Source organism: Canis lupus, chromosome 37 (assembly GCF_011100685.1).
Source record: "Canis lupus familiaris isolate Mischka breed German Shepherd chromosome 37, alternate assembly UU_Cfam_GSD_1.0, whole genome shotgun sequence".
Classification (NCBI taxonomy): Eukaryota; Metazoa; Chordata; class Mammalia; order Carnivora; family Canidae; genus Canis; species Canis lupus.
Window position 1 is genome coordinate 10523848 of NC_049258.1, and position 21347 is coordinate 10545194.

Here is a 21347-nt window from a genome sequence, read left to right on the forward strand (position 1 = left end):
TAGTTTTTCTCATTAAAAATAGTTTCTCATTAAAAATATCTAGTTAATGGAAAACACCAGAAAACAGGAATACTGTTTTCTAAGAAAAATAGGCAGGATTTATTCAAAGTAAAACTAAAATGAACAAGAATACAAGGAAAGAAAGAGAAAGAGAGAAAAGAAGGCAAGCATTATTAAGTTAAATCCAACCATCACTCTTTGAATCATTGTTATTTTATGAGATGAGAACCGACAAAATGTAGCATCCCACATATAATAATAAGAAATATGCCTTGCTTCAGATAAGCTTTTTTATTCAGTATCCTAAAACCACTCTATTCATTCAACAACCATTCACCCACTACAATGTGCCAAAGATTGTGAAATATTCATTTTCTCTTGTATAAAGTATTTCTAAATGTTAAAGAAAATTATACTTTGTGTTTATGCATAAAGTAATATATAAAATGAATTCAGGAATACTTGAATACTGATATGCATTATCCGCCAAATATATTTAGCCATGTTTGGTCTTAAAAACCAAGTAAAAACAACAGCAATATGGTATTAAACACTGTAAACAAAATAAATGGCCAAATAGTATCTTTAAATATATGTAAATAATTTTAAAGATTTGGCTTTAAAAAGAAAAGATTTGGCTTTAAAATGATACAGAAACAGAAATTAGCATTCAGTATTTAATTTAAAAACTGTTATCTGAATCATAAAATCCTAAGAAGAAAGTACTGTGGTCTACTTCTCAAGGAAACTTAGATACGAAATGTTATGTTAAAAATTCTAAGTTTTGGGGATGCCTGGGTGGCCTCAGCGGTTAAGTGTCTGCCTTGGGCTCAGGGCGTGATCCTGCCTGGGGTCCTGGGATCGAGTGCCACACTGGGCTCCCTGCATGCAACCTGCTCTTCCCTCTGCCTGTGTCTCTGCCCCTCTCTATCTCTCTCATGAATAAATAAAATTTTTTTTTAAATCTAAGTTTTCAAATGCAAAGGGGTGTAATGCCAATGCCTATTACACAATCTAGGCAGGATTTTAAATAGTACTGCCATAGGTGATTCTATGAATCATTTTTATTTCTTAAAATTGGAGTTAAAGATAAAGAGGATAAAACAGGGAAGTATAACTATAATTTTGTATTGCATAATGCTCCACATTAACATTCTGTCATAAATCACTGCCTGCCTGCCAAGTATTTTAACATGAAGCCATGGGCAACTACCTTTACTTTCCTTATATTTCATTAGCTCTTTATACTTTTGTATAATAGATCCATATAAAATAAAACAGAAAATTTTCTATTTAAATATAGAAAAATACTTAACACTCACAAATATAATGATGACCACTCACAGGCTATGAATAACAAATGTTGCCACAGATTCTGAGACCCATCTGTGGCCCAAAACAATAACCATGTCAAACCTTCACCAACCACCCCACCCTTAATATGCACTGAAAACAGGAAAGCAACCAGAAGAGTGTTCACAAAAGCATTTCATGCACCCAATTTTAAGACAGGCTTTTTCACATTTTTTCTGAAAAAGGGCTCTGACTGTCAGAAAGAGGAATAGTGGGTTGTGATGTAGCTATCGTTGCAGACACATGTACAAGTCTTGCCAAATACCTCAGAATAAATCACAGAACTTTCAGAAAGTAATGTGACAAATCACATGCCAAGAGGAGCTATCATATGCCAAACATCTGTCAAAAACTTTCAGGTGACTTTTAAGAGCAGGTTAATAATGTCTAGCAATATGTAACTCAACTAAGGAAAATGCAAACTATGAAGTCAGGAGGTATGAATGAAATCAAAGTATCAGTTCTGAAGGAATGTAGAAGTTATACTCAATAGTATGGATTATGGATTTCAGTATGTCAACATAATGGCATGCAGAATAGCTTACAGCCAAAAGTGATTTCAAGGAATCTTTTCTAAGTTTAGATTCAGGCAGTGACTTTGATTGTGTTATAGGAAAGTATTATATAATTATACAGATAAATGCACACTGTGCTCATTTTGTAAAAAAAAAAAAAAAAAAGTAGAATTAATATACTCTTACTTTTCTCCAAAAAAAAACGTGGTGTTAAAGTCATCATATATTTTTTAATCAAGAAAATGTATGGTATACGATAGGATCTAGAGAAGAGGGACAAGAGAAACTCTCTCACTGCATACCCATTAACTATTCCAATGATGTTCAGGAATAAAGATAACTGTAAAAGAATACCAAAACATTTGATAGTTCTAAATGTATCTTATGTTCTATAGTGCACACACACGCAAAAAAACAGATTTTTCTGATTCTCAGCCTACATTTTAGGTCCAACTGTGTGTTTGTGTGTATATGTATGATTCACAAGAATTTTGCTTTTGTTCCTGGGATTTACTATTTCTTGCTTGAAGGAGATGTGTGGAGTCAATTTTCAAATCATAGCTCAAAGGCTCCTAAATCTGACAATAAATGCAATCACTTCACCAGCACAACGAAAATACTTAATCTTAGGCACCATTCTCAGATTCCAAGTTAGCAGATCTTAGGTGGAGGCCAAGAATCAATGTTTTTGAAAAGTATTCTCAGTGATTCTGATGTAACTACAGTTTGGGAGTCCCTGTATAGAAATTTTTTTTTCTGTGAATCAAGATGTTTTCCATAATTTCAGTGATCATTAGAATGCTTTTTCTGACTCAATGAAAAAAATGAAAAATTCACAAATATGTTATCAGAGAGAACCATTTTCTACATATGTTTTTGATTATCAAATAATAAATATTAACTAGTCTTCACATAAAGAAATAATTTGTACAGATTTACAAAGGATCAGTCTCACATACCACACCCCCAAATGGTACCAAAGTTGGCACTTCAGGTGTTATTTCCAGTTCTTTACTTTCAGTCCCTTTCAGAGTTCTTCTCAGCATCTACGATGTAAACAAATTAATATAAGACTTTAGAAGGCAAAGAAGAAATAGATAAAAGTCAACTTCCACAAATATTTTAGGAGTATCTACTAAGTAACAATTATTCTAGGCATTGGGATATTAATATGACCAGAAAACTCATCCCCACCCTCCGTAAGTTTATCAATAAGTTAGCAGAGAAAGAAATATAAACAAGTAAATATAAAATCATCAAGGGGGGATCCCTGGGTGGCGCAGCGGTTTAGCGCCTGCCTTTGGCCCAGGGCGCGATCCTGGAGGCCCGGGATCGAATCCCACGTCGGGCTACCGGTGCATGGAGCCTGCTTCTCCCTCTGCCTGTGTCTCTGCCTCTCTCTCTCTCTCTGTGACTATCATAAATAAATAAAAAAAAATTAAAAAAAATAAATAAATAAATAAAATAAAATCATCAAGGGAACCATGAGGGGAGAGAGAAGCACATGGTACTGTGAATAGTGAGTTCTGCTTGCTAACTAAAAATGACCATCATTACTCCATTTTAGTCTTAATCTGATATAGACATTAAGGACTGTATCCCACAGATGGGCAGGGATCCTGCTTGCAAGTTATCCCAATATTCATTCAGCTAATCAGCCATTGAAGGAAGTGGAACTGAATATTTTGGGATAGTAGGTACATGGCCATGAGGCAAGGGATAAATGGCGGTCAGTTTTTAGTTGTGTGATTTCCTCCAGAGTAACTTCACTAACTGCTATTTGTGAGTTGGTATCTTTGTTCTTAAGGGCTCTGGTCACTACACATGATGGTTAGCTTTTAAAAATTACAAGAGTAAGAGAAAAAGTAAAGAGAAAGAAAAGGAAGGTGGAAGACAGAGGCAAGGGCAATAGGGAAAAAGCTATTACAAATCCAACTTGAAAAGAAGAATTGTTATTTATCCCCAACCTTTGCTAACTTGAATCAACATAGCTTTACCTATAAATATTAGCTTCCCAGGAATCTGTTGTTTTGGGTCTCCTCAAGAACCAACTGTTCAATTTTTGACATATAAAATACATCTTTAGTTATGTTGAAATTTTTGCTTCAAAGTATGTAACAAACACTTTATCTGTACTGAAGAAATTTGTTGTATGTATCTTGGGTCATTTTGCTATTGCTGCATCTGACTTGCCTAATGGGTTTTATATATATGATTTTTATATATTTGTATAATTTGTAGTTTAAGGTAACTGAGTGACAATTACTATATCATCACTAAAACATCAAATGTGGTACATCATATGCGTATTCAGTGTGCACCCTCAAGCTTGTTGATGTTATGATAACCTTATTACGGAATTTTGCTCTGTGCATTTTAATAAATATAAAATAATTGGGGAAAAATCCTTTATAAAACTCATGTTCAATTTACTCTTGACTATGTGGCAAAAAATACTGCCTCTCCCCTCACATCATTACCTCTTTACTTTTCCTTCCTTATCTGAGCAGAGTTCTCAGTGGCAGCAACATAAGCAAAACAACTCTGCCTAAATTCTATTAGAATCTTGAACACAAGTTCTAAAGACTAATCTCATAAGGCCTACTAGTACCACGCAGAATTTCTGAACCTGCAGAGAATTTTTATTTCTGTTAATTCTACTATGCCTTTCATGTCTGTCACTTTTGGCCCCACTTTGAATAAAAGTCCCTTGTGGCACTTCTTTTAAAGGTCTGCATATTCACTTACATTATTCTGTAATTCCTCCCCATTCACCTTTTTTTTTTTTTTTTTTTACCCACTCTCCTCCATTCCAGTTTTATTTAAAAACTCACTAGCCTACACACTTAACTTTTCCCAGTATATTCCTTCTTCCTAGTGCTAGCAGAAACCTCTGTGTCTTCACATTAATTAACATTTACTAACGTGCTGGCACAACTGTATGCCTAGCATTGTGCTGGTTCCAGCTTGAAGTGTTCTTGCCCTTAAGAAGTTCAGTCTGGTGTTGAAGATAGAGAGGTGTAAAAAAAACCCACTTACAGTTTCTCTATAAGAAAAATGATTGCTGGGGATCCCTGGGTGGCTCCAGCGGTTTAGTGCCTGCCTTCGGCCCAGGGCATGATCCTGGAGACCCAGGATCAAGTCCTACAAAGGGCTCCCTGCATGGAGCCTGCTTGTCCCTCTGCCTGTGTCTCTGTTTCTCTCTCTCTGTATCTCTCATGAATAAATAAATAAAATCTTAAAAAAAAAAAATAAAAGAAAAACGATTGCTGAAAAAAAGATAATTTTATTTTTCCTTTTTCTTTACCCTACCCAGATTTCCTACATGGGAAAAGGAATAACTTATTTGATTGGTCAGACCTTCCCATTCATTGTGCAAAACTACAAGTCTTTTTTATTAACTCTGAAAAAAAATTTTTTTTAAAGATTTTATTTATTTATTCATGAGAGACACAGAAAGAGAAAGGCAGAGTCACAGGCAGAGGGAGAAGCAGACTCCATCCAGGGAATCTGATGTGGGACTAATATATACATATATATATATATTTTTAATATTTCCTAAATCATCTTTTCTCTGCCTAACTTGGGAGCAAGGACTCTTTTTCACCATCTGTGTTTCTGTCGCCATGGAACAAGGACACTCACAACAAGGCCCAGGGATCATCTCTAGAGTAGTGGAAGAAAATATTAGAATAGAATTGATATTAACAATTTTCTTTAACAAATAATAAAGTACATACAACTAACTGTAAGCAGTAGACAAATATTCCAAGGAAAACTGAATTTTATGCTCAGAGAGGTTATATCACTGCCTTCATAAGTTCTGGATATCGCATTTGCCAGGTAAATGGACTGACCAATCCACATTATCTTAAATACCATACTCAGCGTACTTACAAATAGATAAGGACTGAGCATAAAAAATGTCATGGCAAAATATTATTAAAGTTGGCAAACAGGGGATCTCTGGGTGGCTCAGTGGTTTGGCGCCTGCCTTTGGCCCAGGGCGCAGTCCTGGATCTCCGGGATCGAGTCCCAAGTCAGGCTCCTGGCATGGAGCCTGCCTCTCCCTCTGCCTGTGTCTCTGCCTCTCTCTCTCTATGTCCATCATAAATAAATAAAATCTTTAAAAAAAATTTTTTTAAGTTGGCAAAGATATACCATGTACTTTGATCTTACAAAAAAAAAGATAAATGTTCCAAATTTGCTAAACTGTGATGACAAATAGCAGTATGTAAACTAGAAAATATTTTTAAATGTATAGTTCTTAATCTGTCTTTTCAGAGTAAGGTAGTGACATTTTAGTGAGTGGGAAAATAACTCTTTTATATGAACTCATGTTAAGAACATTTTGAAAACTATTGCAAATATTTTTACCTAATGTGATTTTATGTGTGTGCAAATGTGATCACACTACAAACTCATGGTATCACACTTTAAAAACTTAGAAACCATTTCCTACTTTGTTTTAAAAATCTCACAAAAGAAGGGTTTCAGGGGATCCCTGGGTGGCGCAGCGGTTTAGCGCAGGTTAGGAAATCATTTTTCGTTTTTAATATAAAGAAATGTAATGCTTTCCAATTACTTTGCCAGAACTATTACTCAGAAAAGATAATATTTTACTGATAAAATCTGGACTAAAAACTTTGCAAAGTAGAAGAGAAATGAAAAATGAATAATGTCATTTACCAAGTACAACCAAGATGCACCTATTCTATTTGAAATTTCAAATCTTTGAAAGTATCTTTTTCAAATACAATAGCATTAAAACCCTTATACTGAAATAACAAATTTGTCTTAGAATGAGACCTTCAAATCACTACATCACTAATATTAAAACCCTGCTTTTCAAAAATAGTAATGCTTACTGAATTCTGTACCACTGATAAACATGGAAATCATTTTTAGAAATACTGCTTATCATTTTAAGCTTTTTATATATTGTAGAATTTATATAATAAATTACAGTACTTTAATGTAATGTATAAATAAATATACAAACATTAGTGATAGATGTTCACATATTTTTTATTGATAAGGCTGTGTAGTCTAAGCAATTTGGAGACTACTTCTACAGAGTTGCAACTAAATGACTATAAGCTATCTCACTTGCCCAAATCTGCCTTTCTGGAGGCTCTAAGCCCCCCATGCATATTCCCACCTAATCACAGTCTGCTTAGAATGAAGCATCTCAAAAAAAAAAAAGAAAAGAAAAAAAAAAAAAAGAATGAAGCATCTCATACATGCTGCTTTCAATTTGAGATGCAGGTAAGAAAGAGTTCCACAATAGTTTCCAGTTTAGACTCATTACCAGAAAGCCTTAGATAAAGCTGATACTTAGTTCCTCATTTGACTGTCCACTTTTTAGCACTTTTTTACTAATGGCTACAACCCTGGAGCAAAAGAGGAGCAAGAGGTAAGATTCCAGTACCATGCCTGATCCAGGATGTCTAAGAAGGATCTCATAAACATATGGCAAATGAGAGGAGTGGGGAAAGAGAGTTAGGGAAGGATCTAATGATACTTCAAGTGAGTTAGAAAAGGAAAAAAATTAAGAACTAGAGGGACAGAAGCCTAGACAAAATAAATATAAAAGTATAAAGAAAAAAGGCATAGTTTTATTACATTATTATATTTATATTATATATAAGTATATTGTACTGAGATACATATACTTAGGTACAATAAGTATATATACTTACATATAAACATATAAATACTATTATATCATGTAATGTTTATATAATATATACTTACATATTTATATGTTAATGTAAATATTGCATCACAACATACATATACAGATGGCTATCAAACAACATGAATTTGAACTGTGTGGGTTCATTTATACATGAGTTTTTTCCAACAAATATACACACAGTACTATAAATGTATTTTCATTTCCTTAAGATTTTCTTAACATTTCCTTTCTTTAGATTACTTAATTTTAAGAATACAGTACATAATACATACAGCATACAAAATATGTGTTAATCAACTGTTTATGTCATCAGTAAAGCTTCCAGTCAATAGTACACATTGTAGTAAATTTTGGGGGGTATCAAAAGTTACATATGGATTTTCAATTGCATAGGGGTCAGTGTCCTTGATCCTCATATTGTTCAAGAATCAACTCCAAATAATTCACCTCCTCAATTTGAACTACAGATTCAGTGCAACCAAAATCAAAGTCCTAACAAGTTTTCCTACAGAAATTGATGAGCTTTCCCAAAAATTAGTATGGAAATGGAAAGACCAAAAATAGCCACGACCATCTTGAAGAAGAAAAATAAAATGAAGTATTTATTTTTTTTAAGATTTATTTATTCATGAGAGACAGAGAGAGAGAGAGAGAGAGAGAGAGGCAGAGACACAGACAGAGGGAGAAGCAGGCTCCATGCAGGTAGCCTGATGTGGGACTCGATCCCAGGATTCCAGGAACACACCCTGGGCCAAAGGCAGACGCTAAACCGCTGAGCCACCCAGGGATCCCCACAAAATGAAGTATTTAAAAATTAAAGAAATATTAGCCTCATCAATCAGACAACAAAAAAAAAGTAAAAGACATTCAAAGTGCTGAAGAAGAAGCCAAACTCTTACCCTTCACACATGACATGATACTTTATGTGGAAAACCCAAAAGACTTCACCTCAAAATTGCAAGAACTCATAAAGCAATTGACCAACATGACAGGATATAAAATCAATGCACAGAAATCAGTTGCATTTCTACACACTAATAGTGAGACTGACGAAAGAGAAATTAAGGAATTGATCCCATTTACAATTGCACCAAAACCCATAAGATATCTAGGAAAAAACTTAACCAAACAGGTAAAGGATTTGTACTCTAAAAACTATAGAACATTTATGAAAGAAATTGAAGAAGACACAAAGGGAAGGAAAAACATTCCATGTGCACGGATTGGAAGAATAAATATTGTTAAAATGTCTATGCTGGGACACCTGGTGGCTCAGTGGTTGAGTGTCTGCCTTTTGGTTGGGTCATGATCCTGGGGTTCTGGGATCAAGTCCCACATTAGGCTCTCTACAGGAAACCTGCTTCTCCCTCTGCCTATGTCTCTGCCTCTCTCTGTGTGTCTCTCATGAATAAATAAATAAAATCTTTAAAATTAAAAAAAAAGTGTCTATGCTACCTAGAGCAATCTACACATTCAGTGCAATCCCTATGAAAATATCACCAGCATTTTTCACAGAGCTGAAACAAATAATCCTAAAATTTGTATAGAAACAGAAACTACCCCAAATAGCCAGAGAAATGTTGAAAACAAAAGCTGGAGGCATCACAATTCTGGACTCCAAATCTGTAATCATCAAGACAGCATGTTATTGGAACAAAAACAGACATATAGATCAATGGAACAGAATAGAGAACCCAGACACAGACCATCAACTCAATGGTCAATTCATCTTCAACAAAGCAGGAAAGAATACCCAGTTGAAAAAAGACAATCTCTTCAATAAATGATGCTAAGAAAGTTGGACAGCCACATGGAGAAGAATGAAACTGGACCATTTCCTCACACCATACAAAAATAGACTCAAAATGGATGAAAGACCTAAATGTGAAACAGGAATCCAACAAAATCCTAGAGGAAAGCACAGGCAACAACCTCTTTGATCTCTACTGCAGCAACTCCTTGTAAGACACATCTCCAGAGGCAAGGGAAACAAAACCAAAAATTAACTATTCGGACTTCATCAGGATAAAACGCTTCTGTACAGCAAAGGAAACAGTCAACAAAACTAAAAGACAACCTACAGAATGGGAGATCTTTGCAAATGATATATCAGATAAAGGGTTAATATCCAAAATCTATAAAGAATTTATCAAACTCCACACCCAAAAAACAAATAATCCAATCATGAAATAAGCAGAAGACATGACAGACATTTCTCCAAAGAAGATACACAAATGGCCAACAGATAAATGAAAAAGTGTTCGACATCACTCGTCATCATGGAAATATAAATCAAAACCACAAAAAGACAGTACCTCACATCTGTTACAATGGCCAAAATGAACAACTCAGGAATCAACAGATGTTGGCGAGGATGTGGAGAAAGAGGAACCCTCTTCACTGCTGGTGGGAATGCAAACTGGTGCCACTCTGGAAAACAGTATGGAGATTCCTCAAAAAGTTAAAAATAGAACTACCCCATGATCCAACAATTGCATTACTAGGTATTTATCCAAAGGATACAAAAAGAGTGACTTGAAGGGGCACATGCACCCCAATGTTCATAGCATCGACATCCACAATAGCCAAAATATAGAAAGAGCCCAGATGTCCATTGACAGATGAGTGGATAAAAAAGAAGTGGTATATATATGCAATGGAATACTACTCAGCCATCAAAAAGAAGGAAATCTTGTCATTTGCAACAACGTGGATAGAACTAGGGGATATAATGCTAAGTGAATAAGTCAGTCAAAGAAAGGTAAGCATCACATGATTTCATTCACATATGGAATTGAAGAAGCAAAACAGATGAACGTAGGGGAAGAGAAGGGAGGAAAATAAAATAAGATAAAAACAGAGAGGGAGGGCAGTCCCAGTGGCACAGCGGTTTAGCGCCACCTGCGGCCTGGGGTGTGATCCTGGAGTCCTGGGATCAAGTCCCACATCAGGTTCCTTGCATGGAGCCTGCTTCTCCCTCTGCCTGTGTGTCTGCCTCTCTGCCTGCCTCTCTCTCTCTCTCTCTCTCTGCCTCTGAATAAAATAAATAAATAAATATAAATAAATAAATAAAAAACCATCATAAAAAAATAGAGAGGGAGGTAAATCATGAGAGATTCTTAACAGAAAATAAATTGAGGGTTGCTAGAGGAGTGGTGAGTAGTGTGATGGGGTAATTGGGTGATAGGCATTAAGGAGGTCACTAGATGTAATAAGCACTAGTGGGTTTTTTTTAAGATTTTATTTATTTCTCATGAGAGACACAGATAGAGAGAAGCAGAGACAAAGGCAGAGGGAGAAGTGGGATCCTTGCAGGGAGCCGGATGCGGGACATGATCCTGGGACTCCAGGATCACGTCCTGGGCCAAAAGCAAATGCTCAACCACTGAGCCACCCAGGTGTTCCTAAACACTAGTGTTATATGCAAACGATGAATCACTAAATTATACCCCTGAGACAAATAATACATTATATATTAACTAAATTGAATTTAAATAAAAATTAAAAAGAAAAACAAATATATAGATCAATAGAACAGGAGAATCCAAAAATAAACTCACGATTATATGGTCAATTAATCTTCAACAAAGGAGGCAAGAATATGCAATGGAAAAATGACACTCTTCAACAAATGGTGTTGTGGAAACTGGACAGGTACATGCAAAAGAGTGAAACTGAACCGCGTTCTTATACCATACATAAAAGTAAACTCAAAATGGATTAAGGACCTAAATGTGAAACCTGAAACCATAAAAATTCTTGAAGAGAGCACAGGCAGTGATTTCCCTGACCTGACATCAGCTGTAGCAATGTTTTTCTAGATGTGTTTCCTAAGGCAAGGGAAACAAAAGCAAAAATAAACTATTGAGACATCAAAATAAAAAGCTTCTGCACAGCAAAGGAAACCACCAACAAAACTAGAAGACAATCTATAGAATGGGAGAAGATATTTGCAGATAACATATCTGATAAAAAGGTTAGTATCCATAAATTGTCCCACTGAATATCAAATAAAACTTCCGGGCAGCCCAGGTGGCTCAGTGGTTTAGCGCCCCCAGGGCATGATCCTGGAGACCCTGGATCAAGTCCCACATCCCACATCGGGCTCCCTGCATGGAGCCTGCTTCTCCTTCTGCCTGTGTCTGTGCCCCTCTCTCTGTGTCTCTCATGAGTAAATAAATAAAATCTTTAAAAAACAAAAGAAAACAAAACCTTCCTTACCATTTCTATGAAGTAAGCATAACACTGATATCTAAACTGATAAAGAAAATAGAGGGGAAACTCAGGATCAGGGGTTTAGCGCAGCCTTTGGCCTGGGGCGTGATCCTGGAGTCCCGGGATTGAGTCCCTCGTCAGGCTCCCAGCATGGAGCCTGCTTCTCCCTCTGCCTGTGTCTGTACCTCTCTCTCTCTCTCTCTCTCTCTCTCTGTGTCTCTCATGAATAAATAAATAAAATTAAAAAAAAAAAAAGAAAATAGACAAAAACACACTGATACAAAAATGCCAAAAAGTAAACAGAATTGAGCACCACATGAAGAAAATAATATGCAATAACCAAGTGCGATTAATTCCTGGAACATAAGTTGGTTTAATACTAGGAAAATCATTGATAGAATATGCCACATCATAGAGATCGAAAGAGAAAAAGTTATATGATTATCTCCATATATGTTTAAATGGCCTCTGACAAAATTCAACACGCTTTCCTGATTAAAACACTCTCAAAAATAGGGGATCTCTGGGTGGCTCAGCGGTTTGGCGCCTGCCTTTGGCCCAGGGCCCCGATCCTGGAGTCCCAGGATAGAGTCCCGGGATCGAGTCCCACCTCAGGCTCCCGGCATGGAGCCTGCTTCTCCCTCCTCCTGTGTCTCTGCCTCTCTCTCTCTCTCTCTATCATAAATAAATAAATAAATCTTTAAACAAACAAACAAAAAAACCACTCTCAAAAATAGGAATTAAGCCAGTCCTAAAGCCAATGTTTCATTTGGTGGGGAAATACCTTTACTAAGATCAGGAATAAAGCAAGGTTGCCTACTGTCACCATCATTCTTCAACACCTTACTGGTGGCATGAGCCAAAGCAATTAGACAAGAGAAATCAACCTAAGGCAAAAGAATTGGGGGGAAAAATTGTTTCTGGGTAGAAAAGTCAACACCATAAACCATAAAGATGTCAGTTGCCTAACTTACCAATTTAATACACTCCTTATAAAAGAATACAAAGTTCTTTGTTGAGATAAACAAGTTAATAATAAAGTTTGTTTGTTTGTTTGTTTAAGTGAGAACAGTCAGGATATCACTGGACAAGAAAAATCAAAGCAGGGAACCAGCCCTACCTGACTTTAAAACATAGCATAAGTCTTTAAAATAAAATAGTATGGTCCTGGTAAATGAATAGATAAACAGACCAGTGGAATAGAAAGTCCAGAGAAAATATCAGATACATATGGTCACTTAAATCTCAAATCACTGGGGCAAAGATGGATTTTTTTTTTCTTAATAAATGGTTTAGGGACCATTCCACTTAGAGAAAAAAAAAAAAAAACAAATCCATACCTCAAACCAAACAATCCAAATAAATCAGGGATTTAAATGTAAAATGATTAAATCTGGGATTAAATGTAAAAATGATACGCAAGTACTAGAAGGTAATAGGTAAATTCCTTTATGACCTGGGTATATGTAAACAGTTTTTAACTAAGACTCATAAATCAGATGCAATAAAAGATTGATAAACTTGACCTAAGATTAAGAACCCTTTTCCATAACATAAAGTGCCAACAACAGTCAAAATAATAGCTGTTAAACTGGGAGAAAATATTTGTAACACGTATCACAGATGAAGATCTAGTATCTTGGGACGGCTGGGTGGCTCAGCGGTTGAGCATCTGCCTTCAGCCCAGGGGTGATCCTGGAGTCCTGGGATCGACTCCCACATTGGGCTCCCTGCATGGACCTTGCTTCTCCCTCTGCCTGTGTCCCTGCCTCTCTCTCTGTGCCTCTTATGAATAAATAAATGAAATATTAAAAAAAGAGAGACAGAGAAAGATCTAATATCTCTAATAAAGAACTTTTGAAAAATGGAGGAGGTAAAGAACAAAATTCTCTTAGGAAAATAAACAGAAAATTCACACACACAAAAATTTAAGGGACTTGAAACATACAAAAAGATATGCTACGGCACCATTTCACACCACTCTCCCTCTCATTCACAATGTTCCATGAACATTCCAAACCCTCTGCAGAAACTTCACATCTGTTTACTTTCTTATGCTCTCTCCAACTCTTTTTCTAAAATATTTTTTAAAGATTTTCTTTATTTAGGGATGCCTGGGCAGCTCAGCGGTTGAGGATCCGCCTTTGGTTCAGGACGTGATCCTGTAGTCCCAGAATCGAGTCCCACATTGTGCTCCCTGCATGGAGCCTGCTTCTCCCTCTGCCTGTGTCTCTGTCTCTCTCTCTCTGTCTCTCATGAATAAATAAAATCTTTTTAAATAAATAAACAAACACTGGTCTGGAAGAAGAGATGCCTTTCTTTCTATTCAAGAAAGATACCTCTGTGCTTCAGAACCCATGCTTTTCCATCCCCTCACAGATTCTACTGTCTTCACTGCCTATTTCTTTACTCTCTCCTTAAATCCTAATAGTCAATTTTTTTCAACAAAGCACATCTGATCCATATTATCCCCCTGCTTAAAACTTACCAGCTTTTCCTGTCTTCTGTAGCCCTGGTTCTTTGAATATCCTTGAATTTAAATGTGTTTTAAGCACCACCTGCAAACTATTTGTTTCCCGAAATGTATTCCAAGAAGATGTGAAACATATCTGAGTTATGTTTGCTTCCAAGTTTAAAAAAACTGTATTTTGAACAGAAATGCTAAACATGTTTATATAGCTGTTACTACCGTAGGATAATCTGATTTCAAGAAACCATGTGCCATAAAATGCCAAGAAATTGTAGAAAGACTACCTGTTACCTAAATATATAATGTTCCACCTGTGTACTGATGCATAGGCAGCATTTATTAAAGAGGAATATCCATTCTGTGATCAATGGTCTACACTGTGTATCTTATAGCTATTATAATAATTTTAATAACACACACTTGTATTTTTCTAACTTTGTTGTATAATGAACATCTATAGTACATAAACTCATTCCTCTGGATCCGTGTCTGAAAAAAATTCATTTATGAGGTCATTATAAACTAAACCCAAGTGCACATTTCATTTCTTAAGCTCTTTTTTTGTTGTTGTTCTATCAAAACATTAAAATATCCTATGGTCAAATAATTTGGGAAACCAAACTTGCGTCAACAACGTACCTCGCATACGGGTGCACTACTCTTTTTTGAATATATGTAGTTGCTGTTGTGCCTATAAGCAAATTAAAAACACTGCCGCATGGTGGCTCTCTGTCATTACAGATCTTTCCAGTCAGTAGAGAGTAAAAAGTCTGTTACTCTTTTGCGATAAAAAGGAATTCTCGTGCTCGAAAAAATACTGGAAATTACCATTCTACAAAATAAAGTCCATATTCCACAAAGTGATGTACAACAAACATCTCCTATGGCCTAAACCTCCAAACATATCCCTCTTTCACCACTTTGCAATTTTTCCTACCATTATGGCTAAATCCTAATACGCTCTCAATTTATCATAACAATGAATCAAGAGTATTCTAAGTTTTTGGAATTAGGAGGGTACTGTCGAGATCAAGTAATTCAACTCCCTGATTTTACAGAGGGCATCTTCCTTTTGTGCACCATTTGTTCCTGATACCTTTATCTCTACTATTCTTTTAATAGCTGAAGACCAACAGAGAACGTACAAATTCCCTAATGTCGCCTTCTAACACTTTGAAAAAGCGCGTTTCCATCTGATTACCCTTTTCCACTTCCTCCGTGCTCTGGCTATACCATCATACCGTGAACTTAAAAGAGTTTCACCTATTTTGAACATAAATCAATCTTTCCAATTAAGAATAGGAGGCCGGGGGATCCCCGGGTGGCTCAGCGGTTGAGTGCCTGCCTTTGGCCCAGGGCGCGATCCTGGAGTCTCGGGATCGAGTCCCGCATCGGGCTCCCAGCATGGAGCCTGCTCCTCCCTCTGCCTGTGTCTCTGCCTCTCTCTCTCTGTTCTCTCTGTGTCTATAATGAATGAATGAATGAATCTAAAAAAAAAAAAAAAACAGGAGGTCAATAGTTCACTTTGCAGACGTGACACGGATTTGTTACCGTATGATGACCCCAGGAACTGAAAACAAAGGTGACTCGACTTTCTGAAGTTTAGCCCTTTAACCACAGAAATTAAATCCTAATGGTGGTGATGAAGGCATCACTTATGTCAATGACGACAGCAGCTGTGACACCTCCTGCCTTGCAGCTTTAAGCACTTGACATCATTATCTCCCTCAGATCTTCAAACGACGCTAAAAGGGAGACTGTCCCAACTGTCACTTAAATTACTGCCCGAGGGGATCCCTGGAGGGCCCAGCGGTTGAGCACCTGCCTTTGACCCAGGGCGTGACCCCGGAGACCCCCGGATCGAATCCCGCGTGGGGCTGGCTGCATGGAGCCTGCTTCTCCCTCCCTGTGTGTGTCTCTCATGAATAAATAAATAAAATCTTAAAAAAAATAATTACTGTCTGACAAGTTAAATGACTGTCAAGGTCCCACAAGTGAGCGCCACCTTCCAGTTTAGGGCGGGGCTCCCGCCTCCCCGCCGCGGGCCCCGCTCACGTTCAGCAGCCGGTGCCCGGCGCCCTCCTCCTTGGCCCGGTGCGTGGCCCCGCTACCCCTGCGGCCCTCTGCTGTGCAGGACGTCGGGGATGCCGTAGGGATTCCTCTGAAGTGCGGGGGCTGTGGACTGGGGACGGCCCCGCCCTCCGCGGTCGTCGGGGGCGTGGGAACCGCCGGCCGGCGCTCGGGGAGGCTCCATCCCTCCATCCTCCGCCGGCCGGTCTGCGCCCAACCGCCGGCCCGCACTGCGCAGGCGCAGCCCCGCCGCCGCCCCGCCGCCGCCCCGCCCGGGCCTCTGCGCGTGCGCACTGCGGCCCGCGCCTCCCCAGCCCGAGCTGCCCCGAGGGCCGGCTGCAAGCGCTTCCCCAAGCCCCTTCCCTCACGGGGGAGTCGGAGCGTGCTGGTGGACGGCAAGGCCCCCCCGCGCTGTGAACGCCGTAGTTCACCTTCTTGTCTGCTCCCTTAAACCATCATAAGCCTCCTTTCCCTAAACCAACTCCTTCTGGAAGATTGACCCTATCCGCTGGGCTCCAGACATTATGCTTCCCAGAGCCCACTGTCCCATACACTCAGAACCCATTCATAACACGTTAATATTCATCTTCCCTCCCGGGCCTCTGGTATATTCCAAACCTTTTTTTTTTTTTTAAGATTTTATTATTCATGAAAGACACAGAGAGGCAGAGCCACAGGCAGAGGGAGAAGCAGGCCCCATGCAGGGAGCCTGACGTGGGACTCGATCCCGTGTCTCCAGGATCAGGCCCTGGGCCGAAGGCAGGCGCTAAAAACGCTGAGCCACCCGGGCTGCCCGCCAAGCGCATCTAATATAGTAATATCATAGCCACCAGAGCTTAGAACTTCAGACATATTTTTAAATTCTAATCCTAAATATTTGAACCCTACTTTTTTCTTCAGGGCACCTAGTTTAGGACACTTCACGTACACAGTTGCAATGGTTTACTCCTGGATCTCCAGCATGCTGTCATTACCCCCTTTCTATTGCCCCAATAATAATACAGTTTACCTTTAAAACCAAGCAAAACCAAAAATATATATATAAATAAAAACAAAACCAGAAACTTTCAGAGCATCTTTGTTAGCCATAAATTTATGTTCCTTAGCTTGGAAACCAAGGGCATCCAAAACACATTCTACCTCAGGATCATTATTTATTGCTATTCTACTTGGGATCTATTTTTCTTTTATTCAAGGGCCAGCTCAAACCTCAGCTTTCAATTAAATATCATAACCCTATACACATACCTTCAAAGCAGAATTAATGTTGCCGCTGAGCTACAACTTGGCATTTTGCTATTAGCTCATGCTATCAGAATTAGTTAATTTCAAAAGCTATTTCTTTAGGGGCAGGAATCTGATCCTCACCTTGTTCTCAGGGCTCATGGCACAAGAGCCAAAAGCCCTTGATACATGTTTGTTGTCATCAGGGTCTGTGCTGTGTGGTGTTTACCGTGCCAATGAGACCTGCTGCCCATCAGCTCACACCGACTTCCTTAGGGCTCATCTGATGCAACATAAAAAAATATCTAACCTAAATCTAGTCAAACTTCTAGACCTAACCTCCAGTCTACAAGAAATTCAGGACATAGAGAACAAACTGAATGATGCCATTAGGGAAAAAAAAAAAGCAAACAAATACAAAATGTAGGTGGGATATTCAAAAACAAAATGGTTTGGATTCTTCTTTAAAATGTGAAAAGGAAATATAGAAAGTTACAGCCAGGGATCCCTGGGTGGCGCAGCGGTTTGGCGCCTGCCTTTGGCCCAGGGCGTGATCCTGGAGACCCGGGATCGAATCCCACATCAGGCTCCCGGTGCATGGAGCCTGCTTCTCCCTCTGCCTGTGTCTCTGCCTCTCTCTCTCTCTGTGACTATCATAAATAAAAAAAAAAAAAAAAAAAAAAAAGTTACAGCCACTTAGAAGACAGTTTGGCAATTTCTTAAATATTAAACATGTAACTACCGTACAACCTAGCAATTGCACTCCTGGGCAGTATCCCAGAAAAATAAAAAACATATATTCACACAAAAACCTGCATACAAATGTTCACAGCAGCTTAATTCATAACAGCCAAAAAATGGAATCAATTCAGATATTCTTCAAAGACGAAATGGTTAAACAAACTGCAGCAGGTACCTACCTTGGAATACAACTGAACAATGAGAAGAGAGGAGCACATAACTTGGATGACTCTCCCAGGCAGAAAAAAAACTAATCCCAAAAGATGACATTCTTGAAATGACAAAATTCTGGAAATTTTGAAGACAGCTTTGACAGCCAGAGGTTTTAGTTAGAGGTGCAGAGATGAAGAGGTGGTGGGAGATATAAAAGGGGAGCAATGGGAAATTCCTGTGGTTTGGGGAACTGTTCAGTATCTTGACTGTGGTGGTAGATACACAAAGCTACATAACTGGTAAAACTATATAGAAATTAACACACACATACACAAGTACAAGTAAAACTAGGGAAATTTGAATAAGGTCAGTGAGCTTTATCAATGTCAGTATTCTGGAGCTTTTGTTAAATGTTATTCAGGGACACTGGCAAAGTGTACAAAGGATTTCTCTGCGTTATTTCTCAAGTATGCATGAATCTACATTTATCTCAGGAAATTTTTCAGGTAAAAATTAGTTAACTGAAGTTAAATAATAGTGAGAAGCTAAATAAAGGTGAGAAGACCATTTAAAGTGGAGATAAGGGCAGCCATGGTGGCACAGCGGTTTAGCACCGCCTTCAGCCCAGGGCGTGATCCTGGAGACCCAGGATCAAGTCCCACATCAGGCTCCCTGCATGGAGCCTGCTTCTCCCTCTGCCTGTGTCTCTGCCTCTCATTCTCTCTTTCTCTCTCTCATGAATAAATATAGAATAAAATCTTTTTTTAAAAAAAGAGAGAGGGAGAGAGAGATGGGATAGGGAAGGGCAGAGAGAGAACGAGAATATCAAGTAGGCTCCTTCCCCCAGCATGGAGCCAGCCCAACACGGAGCTTAAACCCACAACCCCAAGATCATGACCTAAGCCAAAATCAAGAGCTGGACACTCAACCAACTGAGCCACCTAGCCACCCCTATTCTTGGTAAATCTTTTGAAAGTAAGTTGCTAACATCATGTCACTGCACTAGACTGTCAACATGCATCCTCCAAAAATAAGAACATTAGTTTACATAGCACAGTATCATTAAATAGTGTATCCTCAAGTGTCCCCAGTTCTCTCAAGGTATAGTCAAGGTTTGCACATTTCATCGTAGGGCAGCTCTATTTTTAACTCTTTAAGGAACCTCCACACAGTTTTCCAGAGTGGCTGTACCAGTTCACATTCCCACCAACATTGCAAGAGGGCTCCCCTTCCTCCACATCCTCTCCAATCTTTGTTGTTTCCTGTCTTGTTAATTTTCCCCATTCTCACTGGTGTGAGGTAGTATCTCATTGTGGTTTTGATTTGTATTTCCCTGATGGCAAGTGATGCGGAGCATTTTCTCATGTGCTTGTTGGCCATATGTAGGTTTTCTTTGGTGAAATTTCTGATCATGTCTTTTGCACATTTCAGGATTGGATTGTTTGTTTCTTTGGTGTAGAGTTTAATAAGTTCTTTATAGATCTTGGATACTAGCCCTTTATCTGATACGACGTTTGCAAATATCTTCTCCCATTCTGTAGGTTGTCTTCTTTTGTTGACTGTTTCTTTGCTGTGTAGAAGCTTTTTAACTTAAGTCCCAATAATTCAGTTTTGCTTTTGTTTCCCTTGCCTTCACACATGAATCTTGCAAGAAGTTGCTGTGGCCAAGTTCAAAAAGGGTGTTGCCTGTGTCTTCCTCTAGGATTTTGATGGAATCTTGTCTCACATTTAGATCTTTCATCCATTTTGAGTTTATCTTTATGTATGGTGTAAGAGAATGGTCTAGTTTCATACTTCTGCATGTGGATGTCCAATTTTCCCAGCATCATTTATTGAAGAGACTGTCTTTTCCAGTAGATAGTCTTTCCTGCTTTGTCAAATATTAGTTGACCATAGAGTTGAGGGCCCATTTCTGGGTTCTCTATTCTGTTCCATTGGTCTATGTGTCTGTTTTTGTGCCAGTACCACACTGTCTTGATGACCACAACTTTGTAGTACAACCTGAAATCTGGCATTGTGATACCCCCAGCTATGGTTTTCTTTTTTATTATTCTTCTGGCTATTCAGGGCATTTTCTGATTCCACACAAATCTTAAGATGATTTGTTCCAACTCTCTGAAGAAAGTCCATGGTATTTTGATAGGGATTGCATTAAATGTGTAAATTGCCCTGGGTAGCATTGACATTTTCACAATATTAATTCTTTCAATCCATGAGCATGGAATATTTTTCCATCTCTTTGTGTCTTCTTCAATTTCTTTCAGAAGTGTTCTGTACTTTTTAGGGTATAGATCCTTTACTTTGGTTAGGTTTATTCCTAGGTATCTTATGCTTTTGGGTGCAGTTGTAAATGGGATTGACTCCTTAATTTCTCCTTCTTCAGTCTCATTGTTAGTGTATAGAAATGCCACTGATTTCTGGGCATTGATTTTGTATCCTGCCACACTCCCGAATTGCTGTATGAGTTCTAGCAATCTTGGGGTGGAGTCTTTTGGGTTTTCTATGTACAGTATCATGTCATCTGCAAAGAGGGAGAATTTGACTTCTTTGCCAATTTGAATGCCTTTTATTTCTGTTGCCTGATTGCTGAGGCTAAGACATCTAGTACTATGTTGAATAGCAGTGGTGAGAGTGGACATCCCTGTCTTGTTCCTGATCTTAGGGGAAAGGCTCCCAGTGTTTCCCCATTGAGAATGATATTTGCTGTGGGCTTTCCGTAGATGGCTTTTAAGATGCTGAGGAATGTTCCCTCTATCCCTACACTCTGAAGAGTTTTGATCAGGAATAGATCTGTATTTTGTCAAATGCTTTCTCTGCATCTATTGAGAGGATAATATGGTTCTTGTTTTTTCTCTTGTTGATATGATCTATCACGTTGATTGCTTTACAAGTGTTGAACCAGCCT

General features: G+C 38.3%; 1 protein-coding gene across 11 annotated transcripts in view; it reads right to left on the reverse strand.

The window, feature by feature from the left end:
- Positions 1-16532, reverse strand: part of C2CD6 (C2 calcium dependent domain containing 6) — a 127470-nt gene extending 110938 nt beyond the window's left edge. For 9 of the 11 annotated variants that reach the window (XR_005385228.1, XR_005385227.1, XR_005385226.1 and 6 more), the window contains exons 1-2: positions 16310-16532; positions 2828-2914 (exon numbers count right to left, since the gene is read on the reverse strand). Coding sequence is in view for 8 of the 11 variants with exons in the window: in XM_038585360.1 (XP_038441288.1) it covers positions 2828-2914; positions 16310-16516 (294 nt within the window). In the remaining 3 variants the exon portion in view is untranslated. Of the gene's footprint in view, positions 1-2827; positions 2915-4348; positions 4410-9884; positions 9931-16309 lie in introns of those variants that run through there. The other 2 variants (XM_038585364.1, XM_038585363.1) reach the window with 2 other exon arrangements.
- Positions 16533-21347: the final 4815 nt, after the last annotated feature.